The sequence below is a fragment of the Physeter macrocephalus genome, chromosome 9 (assembly GCF_002837175.3).
Source record: "Physeter macrocephalus isolate SW-GA chromosome 9, ASM283717v5, whole genome shotgun sequence".
In the NCBI taxonomy this organism is placed as follows: Eukaryota; Metazoa; Chordata; class Mammalia; order Artiodactyla; family Physeteridae; genus Physeter; species Physeter macrocephalus.
In genome coordinates, this window is record NC_041222.1 from 14,459,206 (window position 1) to 14,487,111 (window position 27,906).

At 39.6% G+C, this 27,906-nt stretch overlaps 1 protein-coding gene and 1 pseudogene across 4 annotated transcripts in view; both read left to right on the forward strand.

The window, feature by feature from the left end:
* SVEP1 (sushi, von Willebrand factor type A, EGF and pentraxin domain containing 1) overlaps positions 1–27,616 on the forward strand; it is a 204,051-nt gene extending 176,435 nt beyond the window's left edge. For 2 of the 4 annotated variants that reach the window (XM_055087033.1, XM_028493672.2), the window contains 4 exons: positions 2,006–2,182; positions 6,108–6,278; positions 9,622–9,717; positions 11,495–12,105. In XM_055087033.1, coding sequence (XP_054943008.1) covers positions 2,006–2,182; positions 6,108–6,278; positions 9,622–9,717; positions 11,495–11,637 — 587 coding nt within the window. In that variant the 3' untranslated portion in view covers positions 11,638–12,105. Of the gene's footprint in view, positions 1–2,005; positions 2,183–6,107; positions 6,279–9,621; positions 9,718–11,494; positions 12,113–22,261; positions 22,356–27,407 lie in introns of those variants that run through there. The other 2 variants (XM_024126323.3, XM_024126322.3) reach the window with 2 other exon arrangements.
* Positions 22,578–22,677, forward strand: LOC112065563 (uncharacterized; annotated as a pseudogene).
* Positions 27,617–27,906: the final 290 nt, after the last annotated feature.

Sequence of the window (27,906 nt, forward strand, 5' to 3'; positions counted from 1 at the left end):
TGACTATTTTTGAATTATGATTTTCTCAGTGTATATGCCCAGTAGTGGGATTGCTGGGTCATATGGTAGTTCTCTTTTTAGTTTTTTAAGGAAACTCCATACTGTTCTCCATAGTGGCTCTATCAATTTACATTCCCACCAATAGTGCAAGAGGGTTCACTTTTCTCCACACCCTCTCAAGCATTTATTGTTTGTAGATTTTTTGATGATGGCCATTCTGACTGGTGTGAGGTGATACCTCATTGTAGTTTTGATTTGCATTTCTCTAATGATTAATGATGTTGAGCATTCTTTCATGTGTTTGTTGGCAATCTGTATATCTTCTTTGGAGAAATGTCTATTTAGGTCTTCTGCCCATTTTTGGATTGGGTTGCTTGTTTTTTTGTTATTGAGCTGCATGAGCTGCTTGTAAATTTTGGAGATTAATCCTTTGTCAGTTGCTTCAATTGCAAATATTTTCTCCCATCCATTTTGAGTTTACTTTTGTGTATGGTGTTAGAAAGTGTTCTAATTTCATTCTTTTACATGTAGCTGTCCAGTTTTCCCAGCACCACTTATTGAAGAGCCTGTCTTTCCTCCATTGTATACTCTTGCCTCCTTTATCAAAGATAAGGTGACCGTACGTGCATGGGTTTACCTCTGGTCTTTCTATCCCATTCCATTGATCTATATTTCTGGTTTTGTGCCAGTACCATACTGTCTTGATTACTGTAGTTTTGTAGTATAGTCTGAAGTCCAGGAGCCTGATTCTTCCAGCTCCATTTTCCCTTCTCAAGATTGCTTTGGCTATTTGGGGGTCTTTTGTGTTTCCATACAAATTGTGAAATTTTTTGCTCTAGTTCTGTGAAAATGGCCATTGGTAATTTAAGAGGGATTGCATTGAATCTGTAGATTGCTTTGGGTCATTTTTCATTTTCACAATGTTGATTCCTCCAATCCAAGAACATGGTATATCTCTCCATCTGTTTGTATCATCTTTAGTTTCTTTTTAGTTTTCTTTTTCTTTAGTTTCTTTAGTTTGTATCATCATAGTTTCTTTCATCAGTGTCTTGTAGTTCTCTGCATACAGGTCGTTTGTCTCCTTAGGTACGTTTATTCCTAGATATTTTATTCTTTTTGTTGCATTGGTAAATGGGAGTGTTTCCTTAATTTCTCTTTCAGATTTTTCGTTGTTAGTTTATAGGAATGCAAGAGATTTCTGTGCATTAATTTTGTATCCTGCTACTCTACCAAATTCATTAATTAGCTCTAGTAGTTTTCTGGTAGCATCTTTAGGATTCTCTCTGTATATAGTATCTTGTCATCTGCAAACAGTGACAGTTTTACTTAATTTCTGATTTGGATTCCTTTTATTTCTTTTTCTTCTCTGATTGCTGTGGCTAAAACTTCCAAAACTATGTTGAATAATAGTGGTGAGAGTGGGCAACCTGTGTTGTTCCTGATCTTAGAGGAAATGGTTTCAGTTTTTCACCATTGAGAATGATGTTGGCTGTGGGTGTGTCATATATGACCTTTATTATGTTGAGGTAGGCTCCCTGTATGCCTAGTTTCTGGAGAGTTTTTATCATAAATGGGTGTTGAATTTTGTTAAAAGCTTTTTCTGCATCTGTTGAGATGATCATATGGTTTTCCTCCTTCGATTTGTTAATGTGGTGTATCACATTGATTGATTTCCGTATATTGAAGAATCCTTGCATTCCTGGGATAAACCCCACTTGATCATGGTGTATGATCCTTTTAGTGTGCTGTTGGATGCTGTTTGCTAGTGTTTTGTTGAGGATTTTGTCATCTATGTTCATCTGAGATATTGGCCTGTAGTTTTCTTTTTTTGTGACATCTTTGTCTGGTTTTGGTATCAGGGTGATGGTGTGAAGTTCTATATTTTTAAGCCTTATATTATCATCACTGAGAACACAGCTCCAGCAGGGCTAATGCTCCTCCTTCAAAGAAACAAACTCAGAAAAGAGGGAAAATACCAGTACACATTTTCTTTTATTTTTAACAGCAAATCCATGCCCTGTCCCTTTTGTGATCCCTGAGAATGCTGTGCTTTCTGAAAAGGAGTTTTATGTCGATCAGAACGTATCTATCAAGTGTAGGGAAGGCTTCCTGCTCCAGGGCCAAAGCATCATCACCTGCAACCCTGACGAGACGTGGACACAGACAAGTGCCAGATGTGAAAGTAAGTCAACACATGGGACAGTGAATTTCATTAGTGGGAAGTGTTTTCTCATCTTTGGGAGATTATTTTCAATCAGGCAACTTATATGTAGATATTTAGAACTCTGTCTTATCATGGTCATCAACTTCTGTCTTGCTACTTAAAAATTTTTTTTTTAATTTGAAATCCAAACATAAAAACACAATCCAGAACTAGACTAAAACCTGCCTGACCAGAATTTACTGAACAGGTTTTCGAAACGTGCTCTTCTAAGAATGAGCAAGATATTAAATCTAAAATACCTTTTTTTCTCCACACTGTCAGAGTCCCTAAACTCTCCTTTAGTGGGCTATGCATGCTTTGCAATACAAAAATTATTTCACAGTGGTTCTCCAGCTTGAGCGGATATCAGAACCACCTAGAAGGCTTGTTAAAAACAGATTGTTGGGAGACTTCCCTGGTGGTCCAGCGGTTAAGACTCCGTGCTCCCAATGCAGGGGGCCTGGGTTCAATGCCTGGTCAGGGAACTAGATCCCACATGCTGCAACTAAGACCCGGCACAGCATGTGTGCATGCATACATATGTAAATAAATAAATAAATTTTTAAAAAATTTTTTAAAAAGCAGATTGCTGGGCCCATCCTAGAGTGTCTGATTCAATAGGTCTGGAGTGAGGCCTGAGAATTTGCATCTTTAACAGTTTCCCAGGTGTTGCTGATAGCAATACTGCTGGTCCTGGAACCACAACTGGAAAACCTCTGGGCTAGCACCATGCTGATACCTAACACACAGTCTGGCAGCATCTCTTGCTGCCTTGTGATAACTCTTGACATTATTCTGCTTTTTTAAATATTTTAATTTACATAAGCATTGGCTATTTTTTCCTTTTATTGAAGTATAGTAGATATACAATGTTGTGTTAGTTTCAGGTGGACGGCAAAGTGATTCAGTTACAAATATCTATATTCTTTTTCAGACTCTTTTCCAGTATAGGTCATTACAAGATATTGAATATAGTACCCTGTGCTATTTTATATATAGTAGCGTGTATCTGTTAATCCCAAATTCCTGAGTTATCCCTCCTCCTCCTTTCCCTTTAGTAACCATAAGATTGTTTTATATGTCTCTGGGTCTGTTTCTGTTTTATAAATAAGTTCACTTGTACCATTTCTTAGATTCCACATATCAGTGATATCATATGATATTTGTCTTTCTCTGTCTGACATAACTTCACTTAGGGTGATAATCTCTAGTGCTGCAAATGGCATTATTTCATTCTTTTTTATAGAACTCTTGACATTTCTTAACACACATAAAGCATCTTTCCTGCCCAATATCCTGCCCTCCTTTGTGGTCCAGGCTACTCCCTCTATAGCAGTCAACCAACAAATATTCATCGAGTCTAATCAGATGCGAGGTAATGGGCTACACAGTATAAAAATATATTACGCCTACAGTGGTCTTCATTTTCGGAACACTTGCACTTTAATCAATGAGATTAAACATGTGCATATGAAGGCCATGGGGATTCTGAAATCAGAGAAAACCTGGGTTTGAGTTCTGTCCTCAAAACTTTCTAATTCTAAACTTATGCTAGTGCCCTAACTTCTCTGAACTCATTTCTCTGAAATGAGTTCTCATTTGTAAATAGCACCAATAATTCCTATCTTAGAGGTTTGTTTTGAAAAATAAATTGGTATATATTTGTAATATGTCCTGATAGGAAGAGCTGTAAAATAGCCCCAAATCCTTGAATTTTCAGCTAGCAGCCTAACGCAGCATTAGAATTTTGATTTTACTCCAGAAAAGTGTGAATCATACTTTTAGCTGGGATTTGTGTCCCAACTCCTTATGAAATCTACCCCTAGTGAAGTGGGAAGAACTAAGTATGTATAAGCCTTGACTGTCTAGGCTCCTTTAAAGCCATCAGCCTGAACTAAAGCAGGCCAAGTGACCCGATTCTGCCCACATATCCTCACGTTGGCCTTAGCTCCCGGAGACTTACCACTCAGGGGACTGGAAGCAGGAGCCAGGAGAGACATGCATTTATTACAAATGTCCCTTCAGTGCATGCTTAATTATTCCTCAGTATTCTTGAGAAGATCCGGGGTTGCCTAGGAGAGGAGACAGTTTCCACAGTTCTTGTCCTCAATCCCTCTTTTGCATTTTCTGTTAGACAGGAAGTCTTTGGCTTAGAACAAATATCCTTCCTGAGGGACCAAAGCAGCCACCTTCCTCATCCTTTTCACCTCATCCTGCTATTTATCTCTACAAATCAGTGATTAAAATTTAGTGTGTATGAGAATCCTCTGGGGAGAGTATGTAAGATGCAGGCTCAAAAGCTAGAAAACCCAGAAGTTTGCATTTTTAATTAGAACCCAAGCTGATTCCCACATAGGTGGCCTGAAATCCGTGCTTTGACAACCACGTCTGTGAACCCTGAAGCTCACTGGTATCTTTTTACATGCTGTGTCCCCAACCTGGAAGCAATAGTCCCCTGATCCACTCAAGCTTTATAGCCTGGTCCAAAGGCCACTGTCGTTGTGATTCATACCCCGACAATCCTAAGCAATATTAGTTACATTCACCTCAATTTTTCTACAGTATGGCATCCGGACCTCTAATATAGCTCTTTTTAAGTTGTACGACAGTATTTCTTTGTCTATCTTCACCCATTTGTCTGAGCAAAGGTACAGCATTTTCTCCATTTATTTCTTTCCAGTTTCTGGTACACAGTATGCATTGATACATATTGGATATCTGACTGATTGAATTAATGTTTTTAACTACCTTAGAAGGAAAAGAAAATTTAGAAGAATCAGACAAATCGATCATCCCCTCTGGCAAGATTTTAATAGTATTATGACCACAAAGTGACCTTTTAGAAGCCAGTTCATGAAGACTCATCTAAAAGTTAGCCTTATACAAACTGGATACTAATGAGAGTCCCGACTCCGATCCAGTCCTTGTCTTGTGAGACACCACAGAAAAACTCTAGTTATCTAGTTTATTCTCTTGTAAAATTCTCAAAGCAAAATTAGTTATAAACATTTTTATTTAAATATTCAATACATGCGCTTTTAAAAGAGAAGATTCTCCTTCAATCTTACACTTTCCAAAAGAAGAGAGTCACTGCTTTCCAGTCTTGGAAAGAGGGAAACTAATGTGAAACCTTGAATTTCATAAACCTCATCAGGCTGTAAATGGAGTATCTTTAGGCTAGAGACAGTATTCATTCATTTACTCATTTTTCAAACATGTATCGAGAGCCCACTGTATGCCAGGCACTGTTCTAGGCACTAATAAAACAGCCATGATGGAATATGCTGTACTGCAATTCATGATCTTTACTCTCAAGTGATAGACTATAAATAATCACCATGCTTCTTCTCTTCTTATTTGATAAGCATGCTGCATTGAACTTCTTTTTTTTTTTTTTTTTTTTTTGCGGTACGCGGGCCTCTCACTGCTGTGGCCTCTCCCGATGCAGAGCGCAGGCTCCGGACGCACAGGCTCACCGGCCGTGGCTCACGGGCCCAGCCGCTCCGCAGCACGTGGGATCTTCCTGGACCGGGGCACAAACCCGTGTCCCCTGCATCGGCAGGCAGACTCCCAATCACTGCGCCACCAGGGATGCCCCATGCATTGAAGTTCTTATACCTCTTTGGCGAGTTATAAGAAGGCAAGACTTATTGCCTTGAGTATAAAATAGCTCAGCTTCAGCATATGAATCAGAAGACAAAACCTTTGATTGTACATCTAATTTTTCTAGAGAGCAGCAGGTGATGCTTTTAGTTTCTGGTGTCTTTTAGATATTATGTAGGTGAAAAGGTTACCTTTGTGTATTTTGTCTTTCCTCTTTAAGTCTTAGAGGTGAAACTGTCCTCTCCCAACCACTGGCTGGGTTAGTAGCACAAGCTTAATTATATTTTTGGTTTTCCTATAGAAATCTCATGTGGTCCACCAACTCACGTAGAAAATGCAATTGCCCGAGGTGTACATTATCAGTATGGGGACATGATCACCTACTCGTGTTACAGTGGATACATGTTGGAGGGTTCCCTGAGGAGTGTTTGCCTAGAGAATGGAACCTGGACATCACCTCCTGTCTGCAGAGGTAAGGAAATATTTGAATGGTTAGTTCTTAGTGAAGCTGTAGGAAAATGTATATGGCAGTCTGATATGGCCAACAACTAGTATGCATGCTATTTTATCTTTCCTTGGCTTTCAGTCTTCTTTTAACATGTGTGTCATTTTCCTTAACTTTATGAGTTTGATTTTTGACGGCTTGCACACAGACCTCTGGCCCAGCACATGGCCCCTTTCTGAGTCAATCATGGCTCCTTACGCAAGTCTTCTCTCCAAATCTTGGAAGTGTTCTCCAGCTCCTAAGGGGAGCTGTGTCATGTCTGGGCCATGAGGGCACCTCCTGGACACTCAGGTGTTTCAACACAGATTCCAGTTCTACTCGTCCATCCTGAGCAGCCCCCTGAGCCCCATAACGGATGAGGCAGCCCACCCAGAGGGCAGAGTATGAGACAAGAGGTACTGGGCGGCCCCAAGGAAGCAGAGCCCACCACTTGGTCTCCCTGGACATGCCAGGGGCTGGTGGCGAGCATTCCATGTTTACACGAGCTGTCTCTTTACTTGCTGGATTGAATTTGTAAACCTAAGGATGAATTTTGTGAGTGCATTCAATAATATCTTCTCGGGGACTTCCCTGGTGGTGCAGTGGTTAAGAATCTGCCTGCCAATGCAGGGGACGTGAGTTCGAGCCCTGGTCCAGGAAGATTCCACATGCCGTGGAGCAACTAAGCCTGTGAGCCACAGCTACTGAGCCCGCACGCGCCTAGAGCCCAGGCTCCACAACAAGAGAAGCCACCGCCATGAGCCCACGCACCGCAACGAAGAGTAGCCCCCACTCGCCACAGCTAGAGAAAGCCTGTGCGCAGCAACGAAGACCCAATGCAGCCAAAAATAAATAAATAAATAAAACTAAAAATAATAATAATAATGATAATAATAATATCTTCTCGGGGAGGGGGAGGTTTCTATGTTGAAAATTCTGCAAAATGGAATGAGGTAGATAATGAGACGTCCTAGTATGTCCTTCTAAAACTTACATTTCTCTAATAAGATAGGCTACTTTTTTTTTTACAATCATAACAATTATTCCATTCATTCTACAAATACTGAAAGTGAGGAATTCTGCCACTGAACAAGACAGACATCACCAAAGAACTAAAAGAATAATCAAGTTGTTAGATGGGTTGTCCACATGGCCATGAGGACAGTGGTCAGATTTGGATTTGGGGTGAAAAAAGGCCAAAGTCTTTTAAAAATTATTTTATTGTTGATTTTTCAATTTTATAGTTGATTTACAATACTGTGTTAGTTTCAGGTGTACAGCAAAGTGATTCGGATATATTTTCTTTTCCAGATTCTTTTCCATTATAGGTTATTACAAGATATTGAGGGAATTCCCTGCCGATCCAGTGGTTAGGACTCTGCACTTTCACTGCTGAGGGCCCGGGTTCAATATCTCGTTGGCAGACTAAGATCCCGCAAGCCCGCATGGTGCAGACCCCCGCCAAAAAAAAAAAAAGATATTGAATATAGTTCCCTATGCTATACAATAAATCCTTTTTATTTATTTTATATATAGTATTGTTTATCTGTTAGTCCCATACTCCTCCTCCTTTCCCCTTTGGTAACCATAATTTTGCTTTCTTTATCTGTGAGTCTGTTTCTGTTTGGTAAATAAGTTCATTTGTATTATTTTTTGGGCTCCACATATAAGTGATATCATATAATATTTGTCTTTCTCTGACGTACTTCACTTAGTATGATAATCTCTAGGTCCATCCATGTTGCTGCAAATGGCAATATTTTGTTCTTCTTTCTGGCTGAGTAATATTCCATTGTGTATATGTGTGTGTGTGTGTGTGTGCATATATATATGGACACTTAGGTTGATGGACACTTAGGTTGCTTCCTGGCTATTGTCTGTTGTCTGCTATTAGCTACTGGCTATTAGCAGCTATTGTCTGCTAATAGCTATTGGCTATTGTCTGCTACGAACACTGGGGTGCGTGTATCTTTTCGTATTACAGTTTTTGTCTTTTCTGGATATATGCCCAGGAGTAGGATTGCTGGATCATATGGTAACTAATATAGTAAATTTTTAAAATTTTTTAAGGGACCTCCATACTGTTCTCCTTAGTGGCTGCACCAATTTACATTCCCACCAACAATGTAGGAGGGTTTTCTCCACACCCTGTCCAGCGTTTATTATTTGTAGACTTTTTGATGATGGCCATTCTGACCAGTGTGAGGTGATAACTCATTGTAGTTTTGGTTTGCATTTCTCTAATAACTAGTGATTTTGAGCATCTTTTCATGTGCCTGTTGGCCATCTGTATGTCTTCTTTGGAGAAATGTCTATTTAGATCTTCTGCCCATTTTTAAATTAGGTTGTTAGTTTTTTTGATATTGAGTTGTATGGGCTGTTTGTATATTTTGGAAATTAAGCCCTTGTTGGTAGCATCATTTGCAAATATTTTCTCCCAGCCCCTAGGTTGTCTTTTCATTTTGTTTATGGTTTCCTTTGCTATGGAAAACCTTATAGGTTTGATTAAGTCCCATTTGTTTATTTTTGCTTTTATTTCTTTTGCCTTGGGAAACCGACCTGAGAAAATAGTGCTACATTTATGTCAGAGAATGTTTTGCTAATGTTCTCTTCTAGGAGTTTTATGGTGTCATGTCTTAAGTCAAAAATGCCAAAGTCTTCAGTGACTTTGGGGGCAGGGAGAATTGAGGAAATCAGTGAATGAAAGGCATGAGCCTCAAAAGAGGCAAGGGTTATTGCAAGAGAAAGGAGATTAATTGTTTGGAAGCAGCAAAGAGAAATGAGATCACCAACACATGGGTTGTAAGAGTATGTGCAAACTCCTCTTCAGAGGGATGCTGAGGAGGTGGTATCCTCAAGGAATAGCCCAGGTGTCACTTAAAGTCAGAAGACAAATGAAAGTTGTGTGTTTGTTTACTTGTTTGTTTCTTCACTTGTTTAAGATAGTGTGGGACAGTGGTATCACCAAAGAGCTACCGGCCATCAAAGGCCTCCTTTGGAAGAGAATTTTCGCATCTTCTAGAAGGACACTTCCCCTGGTCCAGATCAAAAGAGACTATCTTTTTATATAAACCGCCTTGTTCCCTCCTGCCCTGAATCCTCAAATTATGAAGACGTTGATAGTTACAGTCTCAGAACTACCCAAGCTTGTTTATGCCCCTTCTGAGCCCCTTATGCTCATCCCCAACCGAATCTTGAGATTGGGTTTTGTTTCTCTTCCTTAAAACTTGATTCAAGGAAATACCATGAAATGTAAATAATCAGTCCTATTTTCTGACGACCACCCTTCCATAATTCCCTAGATTTATGACTCATCCTGCTTGTTTTCCAGCTGTCTGTCGGTTCCCATGCCAGAATGGAGGTATCTGCCAACGCCCAAATGCTTGTTCCTGTCCAGACGGCTGGATGGGGCGTCTCTGTGAAGAGCGTGAGTCTGTCCTTAAATCTTACTTTGAGTCCCAGTGGTTAGCCTAGAAGTTGCCAACTCAGGGGAGTTACTAGGAGCTGGCTTTACTAGTGGCAGAAACTCACTTGCTTAAATCCCATAGCAGACCAGACAGGGGGCCAAGGGCTGATTTACATATGTCATTTAGTTGCAGAACATCAATGATCTTGAAAAATACAGTTATCAAGATCCATCCAAAGCTGTCTTCATCTGCCTCCTGGCACAGATTTCCAAGAATCTTCTTGGGAAGGAGCTTATAATAGGGGGTTCCACAACCTTGGTCTTCCTTTATCTCAATTCTGTTTATGTTCTGTGCCTTTCATTGCTAAAGTTGGTGTAAATTCATGGCACTGCATAACATTGTACTTTTCAGGTAAGATTTGGAGCCCACCATTAATTAAGGGTAGCTCTTCCCAATTAAGAAAGTAAGGAAAGTTGGTACTCTCATATCTATACAGTGCTTGATAAATTAACATAGAATTTCGATCTGCATGGAAATGCATTTAAATTTGAATTTCCAAAAGAATGTAAATGGATGGTTTTAATTTTTTTTATGTCTAAACTATACTTTGTTTCAATATCTTAAAAAATATATATGTATGGATAAAATGATTTCATGTTTCATTGGGAGTGTGTAAATCACATTGAGTCACTAACGTGGTGGCCATTGGTCTATATCAGTTCTTTTTAAGGCCAGACATTTTATAAGAGATTCTAAAGTGTAACTCTTTCAACTAATCTAGAAAGGAAAATATAGGATGGAAATCAATTTAGGCTGCTAACAACTTGCCAAAGGAAGTGTTCTCACAGTGATTCAGAAAGAAGAGAATTGCATTTTTCCTTCTTCTCTCCAATCCTGCCTTCCCACTTAGGGCTCCCACTCATAGCCTTCTATAATGCTAAGGATCCAAAGACTCGGGAAACATTTACCCTGGGGTAACAACAGGCTTGGCTTAGTTCACTGAACATGTGCTGGTAATGCATTAGAGCAGGCCTTCCCAAGCTTCACTGTGCATACAAAACACCTGGGAGAAGTTAAATGCAGATTCTGATTTGGTAGATCTGGGTTGGGACCTGAGATTCTGCATTTCTAGCCAAGTCCTACATAATACCAACATTTTGGGTTTGAGAACCGTGCTTTGAGTACCAAGCCAGTAGACAATCTCACTCCTTTTAAACAGACTACACCTCTTTACAGAGCTCAGTAACTTCTAGTAGGAGAAGTGATTGCTGTGGAGGGTGTAGGGGAGGCCTCATTCAGTCACCATCGGGCCTCAGCTCCAAGAAAATAAAGGCTGAGCTGTCCCATCACTACTTATGTGTTGCCAACGCCAGCCCATGGAAGAGCTTATCTGACTCCCATTCTCACATTTAATTAAAGGCAAGAAGAGAATCTTGAGGTAGCCAAACCCTCTTAGAGCATTTTATGTAATTTGTAATGGAAATTTGAAACGGTAACAAATGGAGAACATTCTGCTTAGTTTGTGAAGAGAAAGCAAAGCACTTAGTAGGCATCCGTTACGGTGTGTCCTCTCGGAAAGAGTGCATTTGGCATTAGAGTCATTACATCAGGTTGAGGGTCCAGACTGACTTTCTGGATTGTGTTCTCCCAATGATACTGATTAATAAACAGAGCACATACGGAAGATTATCTAGTGGGTCATCCAAGGTTTTACTCCTCCTGGAAAATGTATTTTGAACACTTGAACATATCTGAGTGTGTGTGTTTTGATCAAATCCTTTTTGATCTCCTTTCTAGCAATCTGCATTCTTCCCTGTCTGAACAGCGGTCGCTGTGTGGCACCTTATCAGTGTGACTGTCCATCTGGCTGGACAGGGTCCCGCTGTCACACAGGTAGGCCTCCTCTCATGGTTTGTTTTCTTGGTGACTTGACTCTGTGAAGCCCTAGAGGACACTGATGAGTGTGACTCAGATTCAGAGGTGGCAGCGAAACAAAAGGGTATCAGAATTTCTCAAGAATTCCTCAAGGGACTTCCGTGGCAGTCCAGCGGTTAAGAGTCCACGCTTCCAGCGCAGGGGGCATGGGTTCCATCCCTGGTCGGGGAACTAAGATCCCGCATGCCGCATGGGATCTTGGTTGAAAAGATCCAAAAAAAAAAAATTTAAAAAAAAAATCATTCCTCAAGGTGGTCCCTTGAATGGCGGTCTCAATGCTGAACGTATGGCTGCCTCAGAGACACCTCTCGGGGTCGTGTGACAAAAAAGAGCATCTGAGTCGACTCAGTTGTCAGCCTTCTTCATGTCATTTGCTCTATTTTGCAGAATGTAAAGGAAACATAATGCAGAAGTTTGGAAGAATATTTATTTTAATCTCTGTGAAGCTAAATCACTAAATTCGCAGTACCTATCTAGAAAGAACAAGGCTCTAAATAAATACAATTTAAGTTAAAGTGAAAAAACTCAACAAGAGATGGTTCCTTATCATGGAAGACAGTAACAAACTTGTTGATTGGTTGGTGACAAATATGTCCCCTTAGTAACCCTTGTCTATCTCAAATACGGGCATTTATCCCACTGTGCTTTGCTATCTGTTTAATTGCTTGGTTATATTGATCTTTCCCTGCCCTCACTAGATTATATGCCACCTGAGGGCAGGGATATTCCTTTGTGATCTTTATATCTTCAGTACCTAGCATAGTGCCTGCATATGATAGGATTTTCAGTAATTGTCTAATAAATCAATCAGTTTAAAATGATAGATTTTTTTTACCTTTTTAATGTCCTAATTTTCAGGCAACTATTAAAAGCAAAGAACTTGCTATATTTATTTAACACTCCACTATTCCTCCTGTAAATAATATGTATACCACCTCCTAGTGAGGTTAATTGTAAAGTAGAACAGGCTAGCTGACACCAGAGTTTGTCATGAGCTCTGAGGCTGGGGCGACCATATAATTTAGCCTCCAGACTGGGACGTTTTAAGTCTTTTAAAAATTATTTTATTGTTGATTTTTCAATTTTATAGTTGATTTACAATACTGTGTTAGTTTCAGGTGTACAGCAAAGTGATTCGGATATATTTTCTTTTCCAGATTCTTTTCCATTATAGGTTATTACAAGATATTGAGGGAATTCCCTGCCGATCCAGTGGTTAGGACTCTGCACTTTCACTGCTGAGGGCCCGGGTTCAATATCTCGTTGGCAGACTAAGATCCCGCAAGCCCGCATGGTGCAGACCCCCGCCAAAAAAAAAAAAAGATATTGAATATAGTTCCCTATGCTATACAATAAATCCTTTTTATTTATTTTATATATAGTATTGTTTATCTGTTAGTCCCATACTCCTCCTCCTTTCCCCTTTGGTAACCATAATTTTGCTTTCTTTATCTGTGAGTCTGTTTCTGTTTGGTAAATAAGTTCATTTGTATTATTTTTTGGGCTCCACATATAAGTGATATCATATAATATTTGTCTTTCTCTGACGTACTTCACTTAGTATGATAATCTCTAGGTCCATCCATGTTGCTGCAAATGGCAATATTTTGTTCTTCTTTCTGGCTGAGTAATATTCCATTGTGTATATGTGTGTGTGTGTGTGTGTGCATATATATATGGACACTTAGGTTGATGGACACTTAGGTTGCTTCCTGGCTATTGTCTGTTGTCTGCTATTAGCTACTGGCTATTAGCAGCTATTGTCTGCTAATAGCTATTGGCTATTGTCTGCTACGAACACTGGGGTGCGTGTATCTTTTCGTATTACAGTTTTTGTCTTTTCTGGATATATGCCCAGGAGTAGGATTGCTGGATCATATGGTAACTAATATAGTAAATTTTTAAAATTTTTTAAGGGACCTCCATACTGTTCTCCTTAGTGGCTGCACCAATTTACATTCCCACCAACAATGTAGGAGGGTTTTCTCCACACCCTGTCCAGCGTTTATTATTTGTAGACTTTTTGATGATGGCCATTCTGACCAGTGTGAGGTGATAACTCATTGTAGTTTTGGTTTGCATTTCTCTAATAACTAGTGATTTTGAGCATCTTTTCATGTGCCTGTTGGCCATCTGTATGTCTTCTTTGGAGAAATGTCTATTTAGATCTTCTGCCCATTTTTAAATTAGGTTGTTAGTTTTTTTGATATTGAGTTGTATGGGCTGTTTGTATATTTTGGAAATTAAGCCCTTGTTGGTAGCATCATTTGCAAATATTTTCTCCCAGCCCCTAGGTTGTCTTTTCATTTTGTTTATGGTTTCCTTTGCTATGGAAAACCTTATAGGTTTGATTAAGTCCCATTTGTTTATTTTTGCTTTTATTTCTTTTGCCTTGGGAAACCGACCTGAGAAAATAGTGCTACATTTATGTCAGAGAATGTTTTGCTAATGTTCTCTTCTAGGAGTTTTATGGTGTCATGTCTTAAGTCAAAAATGCCAAAGTCTTCAGTGACTTTGGGGGCAGGGAGAATTGAGGAAATCAGTGAATGAAAGGCATGAGCCTCAAAAGAGGCAAGGGTTATTGCAAGAGAAAGGAGATTAATTGTTTGGAAGCAGCAAAGAGAAATGAGATCACCAACACATGGGTTGTAAGAGTATGTGCAAACTCCTCTTCAGAGGGATGCTGAGGAGGTGGTATCCTCAAGGAATAGCCCAGGTGTCACTTAAAGTCAGAAGACAAATGAAAGTTGTGTGTTTGTTTACTTGTTTGTTTCTTCACTTGTTTAAGATAGTGTGGGACAGTGGTATCACCAAAGAGCTACCGGCCATCAAAGGCCTCCTTTGGAAGAGAATTTTCGCATCTTCTAGAAGGACACTTCCCCTGGTCCAGATCAAAAGAGACTATCTTTTTATATAAACCGCCTTGTTCCCTCCTGCCCTGAATCCTCAAATTATGAAGACGTTGATAGTTACAGTCTCAGAACTACCCAAGCTTGTTTATGCCCCTTCTGAGCCCCTTATGCTCATCCCCAACCGAATCTTGAGATTGGGTTTTGTTTCTCTTCCTTAAAACTTGATTCAAGGAAATACCATGAAATGTAAATAATCAGTCCTATTTTCTGACGACCACCCTTCCATAATTCCCTAGATTTATGACTCATCCTGCTTGTTTTCCAGCTGTCTGTCGGTTCCCATGCCAGAATGGAGGTATCTGCCAACGCCCAAATGCTTGTTCCTGTCCAGACGGCTGGATGGGGTGTAGTTTTGATTTCCATTTCTCTAATAATTAGTGATGTTGAGCAGCTTTTCATGTGCCTGTTGGCCATCTGTATGTCTTCTTTGGAGAAATGTCTATTTAGATCTTCTGCCCATTTTTAAATTAGGTTGTTAGTTTTTTTGATATTGAGTTGTATGGGCTGTTTGTATATTTTGGAAATTAAGCCCTTGTTGGTAGCATCATTTGCAAATATTTTCTCCCAGCCCCTAGGTTGTCTTTTCATTTTGTTTATGGTTTCCTTTGCTATGGAAAACCTTATAGGTTTGATTAAGTCCCATTTGTTTATTTTTGCTTTTATTTCTTTTGCCTTGGGAAACCGACCTGAGAAAATAGTGCTACATTTATGTCAGAGAATGTTTTGCTAATGTTCTCTTCTAGGAGTTTTATGGTGTCATGTCTTAAGTCAAAAATGCCAAAGTCTTCAGTGACTTTGGGGGCAGGGAGAATTGAGGAAATCAGTGAATGAAAGGCATGAGCCTCAAAAGAGGCAAGGGTTATTGCAAGAGAAAGGAGATTAATTGTTTGGAAGCAGCAAAGAGAAATGAGATCACCAACACATGGGTTGTAAGAGTATGTGCAAACTCCTCTTCAGAGGGATGCTGAGGAGGTGGTATCCTCAAGGAATAGCCCAGGTGTCACTTAAAGTCAGAAGACAAATGAAAGTTGTGTGTTTGTTTACTTGTTTGTTTGTTTCTTCACTTGTTTAAGATAGTGTGGGACAGTGGTATCACCAAAGAGCTACCGGCCATCAAAGGCCTCCTTTGGAAGAGAATTTTCGCATCTTCTAGAAGGACACTTCCCCTGGTCCAGATCAAAAGAGACTATCTTTTTATATAAACCGCCTTGTTCCCTCCTGCCCTGAATCCTCAAATTATGAAGACGTTGATAGTTACAGTCTCAGAACTACCCAAGCTTGTTTATGCCCCTTCTGAGCCCCTTATGCTCATCCCCAACCGAATCTTGAGATTGGGTTTTGTTTCTCTTCCTTAAAACTTGATTCAAGGAAATACCATGAAATGTAAATAATCAGTCCTATTTTCTGACGACCACCCTTCCATAATTCCCTAGATTTATGACTCATCCTGCTTGTTTTCCAGCTGTCTGTCGGTTCCCATGCCAGAATGGAGGTATCTGCCAACGCCCAAATGCTTGTTCCTGTCCAGACGGCTGGATGGGGCGTCTCTGTGAAGAGCGTGAGTCTGTCCTTAAATCTTACTTTGAGTCCCAGTGGTTAGCCTAGAAGTTGCCAACTCAGGGGAGTTACTAGGAGCTGGCTTTACTAGTGGCAGAAACTCACTTGCTTAAATCCCATAGCAGACCAGACAGGGGGCCAAGGGCTGATTTACATATGTCATTTAGTTGCAGAACATCAATGATCTTGAAAAATACAGTTATCAAGATCCATCCAAAGCTGTCTTCATCTGCCTCCTGGCACAGATTTCCAAGAATCTTCTTGGGAAGGAGCTTATAATAGGGGGTTCCACAACCTTGGTCTTCCTTTATCTCAATTCTGTTTATGTTCTGTGCCTTTCATTGCTAAAGTTGGTGTAAATTCATGGCACTGCATAACATTGTACTTTTCAGGTAAGATTTGGAGCCCACCATTAATTAAGGGTAGCTCTTCCCAATTAAGAAAGTAAGGAAAGTTGGTACTCTCATATCTATACAGTGCTTGATAAATTAACATAGAATTTCGATCTGCATGGAAATGCATTTAAATTTGAATTTCCAAAAGAATGTAAATGGATGGTTTTAATTTTTTTTATGTCTAAACTATACTTTGTTTCAATATCTTAAAAAATATATATGTATGGATAAAATGATTTCATGTTTCATTGGGAGTGTGTAAATCACATTGAGTCACTAACGTGGTGGCCATTGGTCTATATCAGTTCTTTTTAAGGCCAGACATTTTATAAGAGATTCTAAAGTGTAACTCTTTCAACTAATCTAGAAAGGAAAATATAGGATGGAAATCAATTTAGGCTGCTAACAACTTGCCAAAGGAAGTGTTCTCACAGTGATTCAGAAAGAAGAGAATTGCATTTTTCCTTCTTCTCTCCAATCCTGCCTTCCCACTTAGGGCTCCCACTCATAGCCTTCTATAATGCTAAGGATCCAAAGACTCGGGAAACATTTACCCTGGGGTAACAACAGGCTTGGCTTAGTTCACTGAACATGTGCTGGTAATGCATTAGAGCAGGCCTTCCCAAGCTTCACTGTGCATACAAAACACCTGGGAGAAGTTAAATGCAGATTCTGATTTGGTAGATCTGGGTTGGGACCTGAGATTCTGCATTTCTAGCCAAGTCCTACATAATACCAACATTTTGGGTTTGAGAACCGTGCTTTGAGTACCAAGCCAGTAGACAATCTCACTCCTTTTAAACAGACTACACCTCTTTACAGAGCTCAGTAACTTCTAGTAGGAGAAGTGATTGCTGTGGAGGGTGTAGGGGAGGCCTCATTCAGTCACCATCGGGCCTCAGCTCCAAGAAAATAAAGGCTGAGCTGTCCCATCACTACTTATGTGTTGCCAACGCCAGCCCATGGAAGAGCTTATCTGACTCCCATTCTCACATTTAATTAAAGGCAAGAAGAGAATCTTGAGGTAGCCAAACCCTCTTAGAGCATTTTATGTAATTTGTAATGGAAATTTGAAACGGTAACAAATGGAGAACATTCTGCTTAGTTTGTGAAGAGAAAGCAAAGCACTTAGTAGGCATCCGTTACGGTGTGTCCTCTCGGAAAGAGTGCATTTGGCATTAGAGTCATTACATCAGGTTGAGGGTCCAGACTGACTTTCTGGATTGTGTTCTCCCAATGATACTGATTAATAAACAGAGCACATACGGAAGATTATCTAGTGGGTCATCCAAGGTTTTACTCCTCCTGGAAAATGTATTTTGAACACTTGAACATATCTGAGTGTGTGTGTTTTGATCAAATCCTTTTTGATCTCCTTTCTAGCAATCTGCATTCTTCCCTGTCTGAACAGCGGTCGCTGTGTGGCACCTTATCAGTGTGACTGTCCATCTGGCTGGACAGGGTCCCGCTGTCACACAGGTAGGCCTCCTCTCATGGTTTGTTTTCTTGGTGACTTGACTCTGTGAAGCCCTAGAGGACACTGATGAGTGTGACTCAGATTCAGAGGTGGCAGCGAAACAAAAGGGTATCAGAATTTCTCAAGAATTCCTCAAGGGACTTCCGTGGCAGTCCAGCGGTTAAGAGTCCACGCTTCCAGCGCAGGGGGCATGGGTTCCATCCCTGGTCGGGGAACTAAGATCCCGCATGCCGCATGGGATCTTGGTTGAAAAGATCCAAAAAAAAAAAATTTAAAAAAAAAATCATTCCTCAAGGTGGTCCCTTGAATGGCGGTCTCAATGCTGAACGTATGGCTGCCTCAGAGACACCTCTCGGGGTCGTGTGACAAAAAAGAGCATCTGAGTCGACTCAGTTGTCAGCCTTCTTCATGTCATTTGCTCTATTTTGCAGAATGTAAAGGAAACATAATGCAGAAGTTTGGAAGAATATTTATTTTAATCTCTGTGAAGCTAAATCACTAAATTCGCAGTACCTATCTAGAAAGAACAAGGCTCTAAATAAATACAATTTAAGTTAAAGTGAAAAAACTCAACAAGAGATGGTTCCTTATCATGGAAGACAGTAACAAACTTGTTGATTGGTTGGTGACAAATATGTCCCCTTAGTAACCCTTGTCTATCTCAAATACGGGCATTTATCCCACTGTGCTTTGCTATCTGTTTAATTGCTTGGTTATATTGATCTTTCCCTGCCCTCACTAGATTATATGCCACCTGAGGGCAGGGATATTCCTTTGTGATCTTTATATCTTCAGTACCTAGCATAGTGCCTGCATATGATAGGATTTTCAGTAATTGTCTAATAAATCAATCAGTTTAAAATGATAGATTTTTTTTACCTTTTTAATGTCCTAATTTTCAGGCAACTATTAAAAGCAAAGAACTTGCTATATTTATTTAACACTCCACTATTCCTCCTGTAAATAATATGTATACCACCTCCTAGTGAGGTTAATTGTAAAGTAGAACAGGCTAGCTGACACCAGAGTTTGTCATGAGCTCTGAGGCTGGGGCGACCATATAATTTAGCCTCCAGACTGGGACGTTTTTGAGAATGAAAGGGGCACTATTAATAAGTAAGCCAGGGAAATGGTAATGAAAGGTAAAAAAGGCAAAATCAGATGTGCAGCCACCCCACATAAAGCCAAAAGTGAGGCATCCATGAGTGCAGGAAAGGAAAAATGTAATACCGGAGGCTAAATTTGAAGCTTTTATTTGAAACTCTTACAGCAATCTATTTGGTATTTCTTTATCACAAATCAACCTTGGTATTTATCTATATTTCTCATGCATACAAAATTGAACCTACCTGCAAACCAGCCTTGCCCTTTCCCAGGCATCTTATCTTTGCAGGTGGTGGCATCGTGCTTCCAGATGGAGACATCCTCCACTCTCCCTCCCCTTCATCTGAGATTACCAGTATCAGCACTCCTTCTGTTCCTTCCTGCACAGTATCTCTTGCATCTTACTCTATCCCCACTATCAGCAGCTAGTAAAAGACCTCTCCTTTGGATCACCGCCAGAGTCTACTACTTGACCTTCCCATCTCCTTTTCCAAAACAACACCATTACACACTACCTTGGGCATGAATTGCCCTTTTTAAGAACCTAAGATGGTTGCCTGTTGTCTTCACATCCAACCCAAATTCTTCTGACTCTCAGACTGGTGTCAGCACACCTGATACACCTTACTTCCCATCCTGCCAGTCACATCCTGTCTCCTGCAGACGTGGCTTCCTCTGCCTATTGAAACTTGGCCCAACCTCCAAAGCCATGCCTAAGTTTCCTTTTGTCCCTAAACTTGCTCTCTCCCACGATAATCTGTCTTCTAACGTTCCATGTCTATAGATATTACACAGTCAGCTAGAATCATGCCATTTAAAGCTCAGTTGATCTGATTTATTTGTATTTCTTTTAGCTCCTTAGCTCCCTAACCGACATTAAGCACCTTAATGACATGAGCCGTATAGTCTTTATTTTTTTTCAATCTTGCTGCAGCTACCTCAGCCCATATCCCACTTATACCCACTAAGTGTTGATATTAAATATACAAAAGTGTATAAAACAGGAGCTCCTGCCCTCCAGAATCCAATGTAGAAAATAAGAAGGGATACAGAGTGGCCTGTAAGTAGGTGACTAGAGGCTAACTGAATTCTTTAAAAGGACAACAGTGAAGATGGGTAAACTACCCAAGTGCAGACCTTCAGAAAAGGCTTTCCAAGCATAGAATCAAAGGAAGAGGAGTCACCAGGAGGAGATCGTTCTAGCCAAAGGCATAGAAGAGTAGCACAAATGTGATCAGCAAAATAGAGCTGAAGCCACAGCGGCAGTGTAAGGGTGTGGCTGGAAATGAAGCTGTAAAGATGGGCAGAGCCAGATTGGGAAGCACGTTGCCTGCCAAGTTCAAGATGCCGGATTATGTCTTCTGAGCCACAGAAGCCACTAAAGGGTCTTAAGCAGGAAGATCATGTGATCAGATTTTCTTTTTGAAAAATGATTTTGGCAGCAGTACGGAGAAGGGCAGAAAGCAAGACTTAAATTAGGGAGACTTGTTAGGGAGTTATCAAAGCAGAATTGGCAAGAGGTTATGAAGTCTAGAGAAATGAGCACGGCCAAAAAGGATGAGAGCAGTTAGGGAGATGAATCAACACTACTTGGTTATAGATGTATTGTAGGAGTAACGGTCTGAAGAGAGTCAAGACTGATATTTCCAGTTTGGGCCCCTGAGTGGAAGGTGGTGCCACTTCTACCCTTGAGATAGAGAACCCAAGAGGAACAGGTTTGAAGGTACAGATAAGGAGTTAAGTAAGTAAGGACATGCTGAGTTTGAGGGGCCAGTGGAACATAAAAGGGAGAGGTCTGACAGGCAATTGGATGATGGTTTAGGTTCCCAGAAGACTCATCTACACTGAAGATAGACATATGTCAGTCATCATTGGAAAACATTCATGGGGGAGAAAAAATAAGTCTTTGCAGAAGACACGTAGCATGAGAAGGTGGCCCAGAATAGAACGTTGGGGGCACCCATGTTATAGGGAAGGAGGAAAGTGTTAGGCTTTTAGACAGAGAAGTGAAAATAATAAAAAATTTGTTAGTACAGTCAGGTTCCACTAAATCATCATGCTCTTGAAAAAGAGTAATTTTTTAAATATATATTAGCAAGCAGATATGGACAATTAGTTGTGGATTATTGGGGTTTCTTTTTGCTATTTTTAACCCTGCTTTATTTCATAATTTCCTTTTTGTTACATTGCAAATACGCTCATTCTGTTAGCTTGCTCGTCAAGAAAGCTAAGGGCAAAGACTGGTGTTTTCCTTCTTGTCCTCTCTCAGTGCTTAGCCAGTGCCTGGATTGCTGACGTTTTCCCCATACTTTATGAATGAGTGATTAGAGAAGTGACATTTCTTTATCTCTCACCAAAGATGAGTTTTTCCTCTGGGGAAGCCTGCCCTTTCCAAGCTATAAGGAGGCTGAAATCATGAGACTTAAATGTTTCTCGTTTCCAGCTTTCTCCCAACAGACATTTTCTTTTTTTGTTTGATACGTTAAACTGACTGGTCTTCATCAGTTTTTAGTGTCCTTAGGTTTTTTAACCGATAGATTCATGCAGATGAAGTGTTTGAGACTACGGACTTGTGAGAAAGATGTCTGCGTAGTAAATCTCTGGGTGTTCACTCAGGGTTTCACCTGTGGCTAATTTTTAACTCTACCCCAGGTTCTGTAATTCCAATGCTAAAAGCCATGAAATACGTCTCCTAGCAAACACAAAGGGCTTTCGAATTATCTGTGATGTTAGACAATCTGCGTGCCTGATCTGTTGTCGTAAGAGTTGATGTCTGATGTTATGACTTCATCAGTCATAGAGCTCAGTGCTGGCTCCCTCCAGAGACTTACAGTCTCATCAAGTATTTGAATAATTTGCAGTTCAAAACAGTATGTGTCAAATTAGTTGAACAAATAAAAAGATTAAAGAGAAAAATCAGTCGACTCTGAGTTATCAGCAAAGGTTTCAGTATGTAGGTAGAACTTAACCTGGGGCTTAAATATGAAAATTGACTCGGTTGGAAGGAAAAAGGGAGGTGGTACCACATAATGACATGAGGTTGAGCAAAGTAGCAGGATGCAGTCCATGCGGAATGGTGGTGGCTGGAGCAGAAAGCAGAGTCAAATCTTATTCTGCCTGCCTTCATGGACATCTTCAGATTGCTCAGTATTCATTAAATAAATACATGAATTTTTCATCCCAGCTGTTTGCCAGTCTCCCTGCTTAAATGGTGGAAAATGCGTAAGACCAAACCGATGCCATTGTCTCTCAGCTTGGACAGGACACGACTGTTCCAGGTAAGACAACCAAAAACTGCTATTTATCTATAACATAAGGAGACTGAAATTCAAATTAGTTAAGTTGTCTCAAGAGCCAGAAGGTACCTCTAGTTTGAATGTAAGCATTTTGTATCCAAAACTATCCATTTTGAGATTTTCCCTAAATTTGAACTAAAGCCAAACGAAGAAGTATTAGTTAAGGACTGACAAATAAAACAATGATTTCTCAAAAACACATATGTGTTACAGCACATATACTAAAATTGGAACAACACAGAGAAGATTAGCATAGCCCGTGCATAAGGAGGACTTGCAAATTTGTGAAATGTTCCATATTTTTCCCCCCCCCAAAAAAAGAAAAAAGCGTTAATTAAACAAATAAATTAACTGCCTTCTTGAACAGAAGATTGCACCCTTCATATGCAAGGCTGCAAATAAATAACGAACGCAATATGTTTTATTGATGTTCATTTCTGTTCCTGTTTATAATAAAAAATAGAATTGAAATTGATGATAAGGAATGTTTATTTTTAAAGTCAAAATTTTTGTTTCATGTTTTTTACGGTACATATAGTCAGTATTTAATGGACTACAAGAAAATTTATGTAAAAATGTGTTCTAGCAATTGGTTTCTCATTTCTAACCAGATAAATATCATAGTTGAGAAAAGATTATCGCAAAAATAAATCAAAGGAGAAATAGTTTGAAATAATTTTTAAAAAATAATAATTTAAACTTTTTTATTGAGGTGTAATGGACATACATTATATTAGTTTAGTATATTAGTACAACATAGTGATTCAATATTGGTATATATATATTGCACAGTGATCACCACAATAAGTCTAGTTAACTATGTAAGTCCATGTACATAGTTATAAAATTTTTTTCTTGTGATGAGAACCTTTAAGATCTACTGTCTTAGCAACATCAAATGTGCTATACAGCATTATTAATTATAATTGCCATGTTATACATTACATCCCCATGACATTTATTTTATAACTGGAAGTTTGTACCATTTGACTCCTTTCACCCATTTTGCTCACCCGCTACCCCCACCGCTACCTCTGGCGACCACCCACCTGTTCCGTGTATCTATAAGTTTTGGTTTGGGTTTTGGTTTTAAATTCTACATACAAGCGAGATCATACGGTATTTGTCTTTCTTTGACTCATTTCACTTAGCATAATGCCCTCAAGGTCCATCCATGTTGTCAGAGTTGGCAAGATTTCATTCTTTTTATGGCTTAATAATATTCCAGTGTGGTGTGTGTGTGTGTACACACACACATATTTTCTTTATCCATTTATCCATTGATGGACACTTAGGTTGTTTCCATGTCTTGGCTATTGTAAATAATGCTGAAATGAACATGGGGGTGCAGATATCTTTTAGAGTTAGTGTTTTTGTTTTCTTCAGTTAAATGCCCAGAAGTGGAATTGCAGGATCATATGGTAGTTTTATTTTAAATTTTTTGAGGAACCTCCATACTGTTTTCTACAGTGGCTGTACCAATTTACATTCCCACCAATAGTGCACAAGGGTTTCCTTTTCTCTACATCCTCAACAATGCTTGTTATTTCTTGTCTTTTTGATGAAAGCCATTCTAATAGGTGTGAGATGATGTCTAATTGTAGTTTTAATTTGTGTTTCCCGATGATTAGTGATGGTGAGCATCTTTTCATGTACCTACCTGTTGGCCTTCTGTATGTCTTCTGTGGAAAAATGTCTGTTTGGATCCTCTGCCCATTCTTTAATCAGATGGAGGTTTTTTTGCTCTTGAGTTGTATGAGTTCTTTATATTTTTTGGATGTTAACCCCTTACAAGATATATGGTTGGCAAATATTTTCTCCCATTCAGTAGATTGACTTTTCATTTTGCTGATGCTTTTCTGTGCTGTGCAAAATCTTTTTAGTTGGATGTAGTCCCACTTGTTTATTTTTGCTTCTGTTGCCTTTGTTTTTGGTGTCAAATCCAAAAAAAATCATGCCAAGGCTGACGTCAAGGAGCCTACCACCTATGTTTTCTTCTAGGAATTTTAAGGTTTCAAGTCTTACATTCAAATCTTTAATTCATTTGGAGTTGATTTTTGTGTATGGTGTAAGATAATGGTCTATTTTCATCCTTTTGCACGTGGCTGTCCAGTTTTCCCAGTACCATTTATCGAAGAGACTGTCCTTTCCCCATTGTATATTCTTGGCTCTTTTGTTATAAGTTAACTGACCATATATGTGTGGATTTATTTCTGGGTTCTCTGTTCTGTTTCTTTGATCTGTGCATCTGTTTTTATGCCAGTAACATACCATTCTGATTACATATTGCATCATACCACTGACAAAATATTTTCAATATTAAAACATTGTCCTCACAAATATTGCAATGTTGGAACATCACCAGCTCTATTTAAAAACTTTTAATATACATCATTGTATTACATCACTTAGATTTGTATTTTGTATATTTACTTCCATCTTATAGGAATCATTAAAAACAAATGAATATTTCCATATTGATTTTATAAGTTAACTGAAAAGAGCTTTTATTTTTCCATTTCCTTTTATTTCATTTCGATTGGAATATCAAAGTCAACTTGCAAAGACAAAAATCTATCTAAATACAAACTTAATTAACAAAAAAATCTGTCTCATGCCCATGAATCTCTTCATATCACCTCAAATATATGCCATCTCTGCAGAGAGAAAAAAAAACTGAACCCCAAAGAACAAATTTGGATTGTACAAGTATATTTAGAAGTTTCCAAGATAAAGATGATCATTTTACCTGAGAGCAGAGTCGAAAGAACTTGAGAGTCAAACTGGAGAGAATTGCTGGGAAAAAAGAGAGCAAAGAATAGAAGAGAGAGAGAGAGAGAGAGAGAAAATAAAAGGTGTAAGAATGACAGTGACTCAAAAAGGAACAGGAAGTATTTGTAACATTCTTATAATTTTAGACTTTATGTTTCAACTACTTCATTTTACAGATAAGAAAAGCAAACTCAGAGTTTGCGTGATTCCCTAATAACAAAATACAGTTGACCCTTGAACAACATGGATTTGTTTACCTGTATGCAGATTTTTTTGCAATAAATCCATAATACAGTGCACACGATCTGGTTGACTCTGTGGATACAGAGCCACAACAACAGAGGACTGACCAAATGTAAAGTTGTACACCAATTTTTGACTGCTGAGAGGGTCAGCGCCGCTAACCCCGACATTGTTCAAGGGTCAAAGGAGCTTTTTCTTGACCAGGAGAAGGGTAGTTATCAGCTTATGTTAAAATACTGTCTATTAATAAAGATAACACAATCTTCTAGATTTTTTTATGCAAAAGGTTGATAAAGGAATCCAAAAAAATGATGGCAAATTCACCTTAGAGGCATTTCCCACATTCAAGGAAAGGTCAACACAGAGGCCTCAGCAGCCCCCCTGCCCCTTCTTATGCTGTGATGGATTTTTCTAGGAGACATGAATTAGCTAGGACTCTCTTACTGCAACTCTAACTGGCTTACGCAAAGAAAGGAATCTGTTATCGCAATAATGGGATCGTGTATGGAACCCAAAGATGTGGGTTGGCTCAGCATCAGGATGACCAGACTGAGTTCTTGAAGCCACCTGAAGTCTCTCACCTCCCATCTCACCTCCTCTCTCCAGCATCTTCCCCATGCTCTCTTGCTGCAGAGTGCTTTCCTCTGCTGTTCAGTTCTCATGGAAGGACAGAAATGCTTATAGAGCCCACATTTTACCTGTCACACTCCAGTATCTACAGAAACAGTGTGCTGACCCAGTTTAAAAATTCAGGAGAAGAACTCACGAGTCCAGATTGATTCAGGGGCCCACCATGGATCGATCAGTCAATGGTGATCCTAGGTTAGGTCATGTTATACTAACGTGAAAAGTCATTTTGCTAAAACTTTTACCATACCTTTGGGTAAAGGGCAGAAGAGACTGGCAATTCACTGAAGAAAGAAAAGTGGAGTATAATTCCGTGAAATGGGACAGGGAGAAAGCTTTTCTGAGAAATCAAAATAATAAATGTTTACAAATAATATTTATTTCCTTCTCTCCCACGAGATTGAGTGCCTTAAAGATTGTCTCCCTCATACTTAGTATAGGCACAAAAATTGATGCTCAGTCAATGCTGGTTGACAGAGCAGTTTCTGGGCATCTATGACAGCTGGTGGAGAAACACCCTGTGGCATTCATTAAATCCCTCAACCTGCATCCTTCTCTGATGATGAATAAGACTGACACAGTATTCTTCCCAGATAGTTCAATCCTTAAGGAAGAGACTGTTTCCTCTGATCTCTGTGTGCAGAAAATGAATCCTAAACAAATGCCATAAATAAAAACCATAGACGGGGGCTTCCCTGGTGGCACAGTAGTTAAGAATCCACCTGCCAATTCAGGGGACACGGGTTCGAGCCCTGGTCCGGGAAGATCCCACATGCCGCGGAGCAACTAAGCCCGTCCGCCCCAACTACTGAGCCTGTGCTCTAGAGCCCACGAGCCACAACTACTGAGCCTGCGTGCCACAACTACTGAAGCCCGCACGCCACAACTACTGAAGCCCACGCACCTAGAGCCCATGCTCTGCATCAAGAGAAGCCACCTCAATGAGAAGCCAGTGCACCGCAACGAAGAGTAGACCCCGCTTGCCACAGCTAGCGAAAGCCCACACACAGTAATGAAGACCCAACGCAGCCAAAAATAAATTTAAGAATCTATTAAAAAAAAGAAACCCACAGACGGTTCAGGCTGTAAGAGACCTTCAGGTTCACCAAGTCCAAACCCCTCATTGTACAGATGAGCGGATTATCAAACAGGAAACTAGTGACAGAGCCAGGACTAAAACTCCAGTGTGCTGATTCTCACATCTTTTCATATGTTAGCGCTTTTTCTCCATGTCCCTTTGTTTTCTCAAGGAATGGCCCCCATCCATCCAAACAACATCACAGATGATGCCCAGGTATCTGAGACTTTCAATTGCGTTTTAATTAGCCCCCAAATAGCTGTTCCCCCTTCAATTCAGTCTTTTCTGTTGAATCTCTTTTTTTTTTATTCCAGGAAAAGGAGGACTGGCTTTTAACCACTGCACAGCCAACCAGCTCTCCTAAAATGCAGGATCATCTCTTCCTGGCAGCCCTGGACATCCCAGAATTTACGCAAAGACATTCCAACACGGTGCTGGGCCTTGTCTTGTTTTAGTCAACTTGTTACTTTTGGTTTACCTTTTTATTTTGTGTTATATTTTGTTATTTCTTGTGACATACTTTCTTTTTTAAAATATGCCTGTATTTTCTATATAAAAATATATTAAATAGATGCTGCTCCACTCTCACAAAATGTACATATTCTCCTGTCTATGGGGAAAGTTCCTGGTACACATTTTTATTCAGTTACTTAAAATGATTTTTCAATTAAAATATATTTTGCTACTAAATAATGTTTTGCTGGATAGTGCCATTTTGTGAGGTGGCCCAGGAATAATGAAGAGGATTCATGATCTATGCCACTAGCATATTATGGGATTCCACGCAGTGTACTGAGAAATTACAATAAAGGA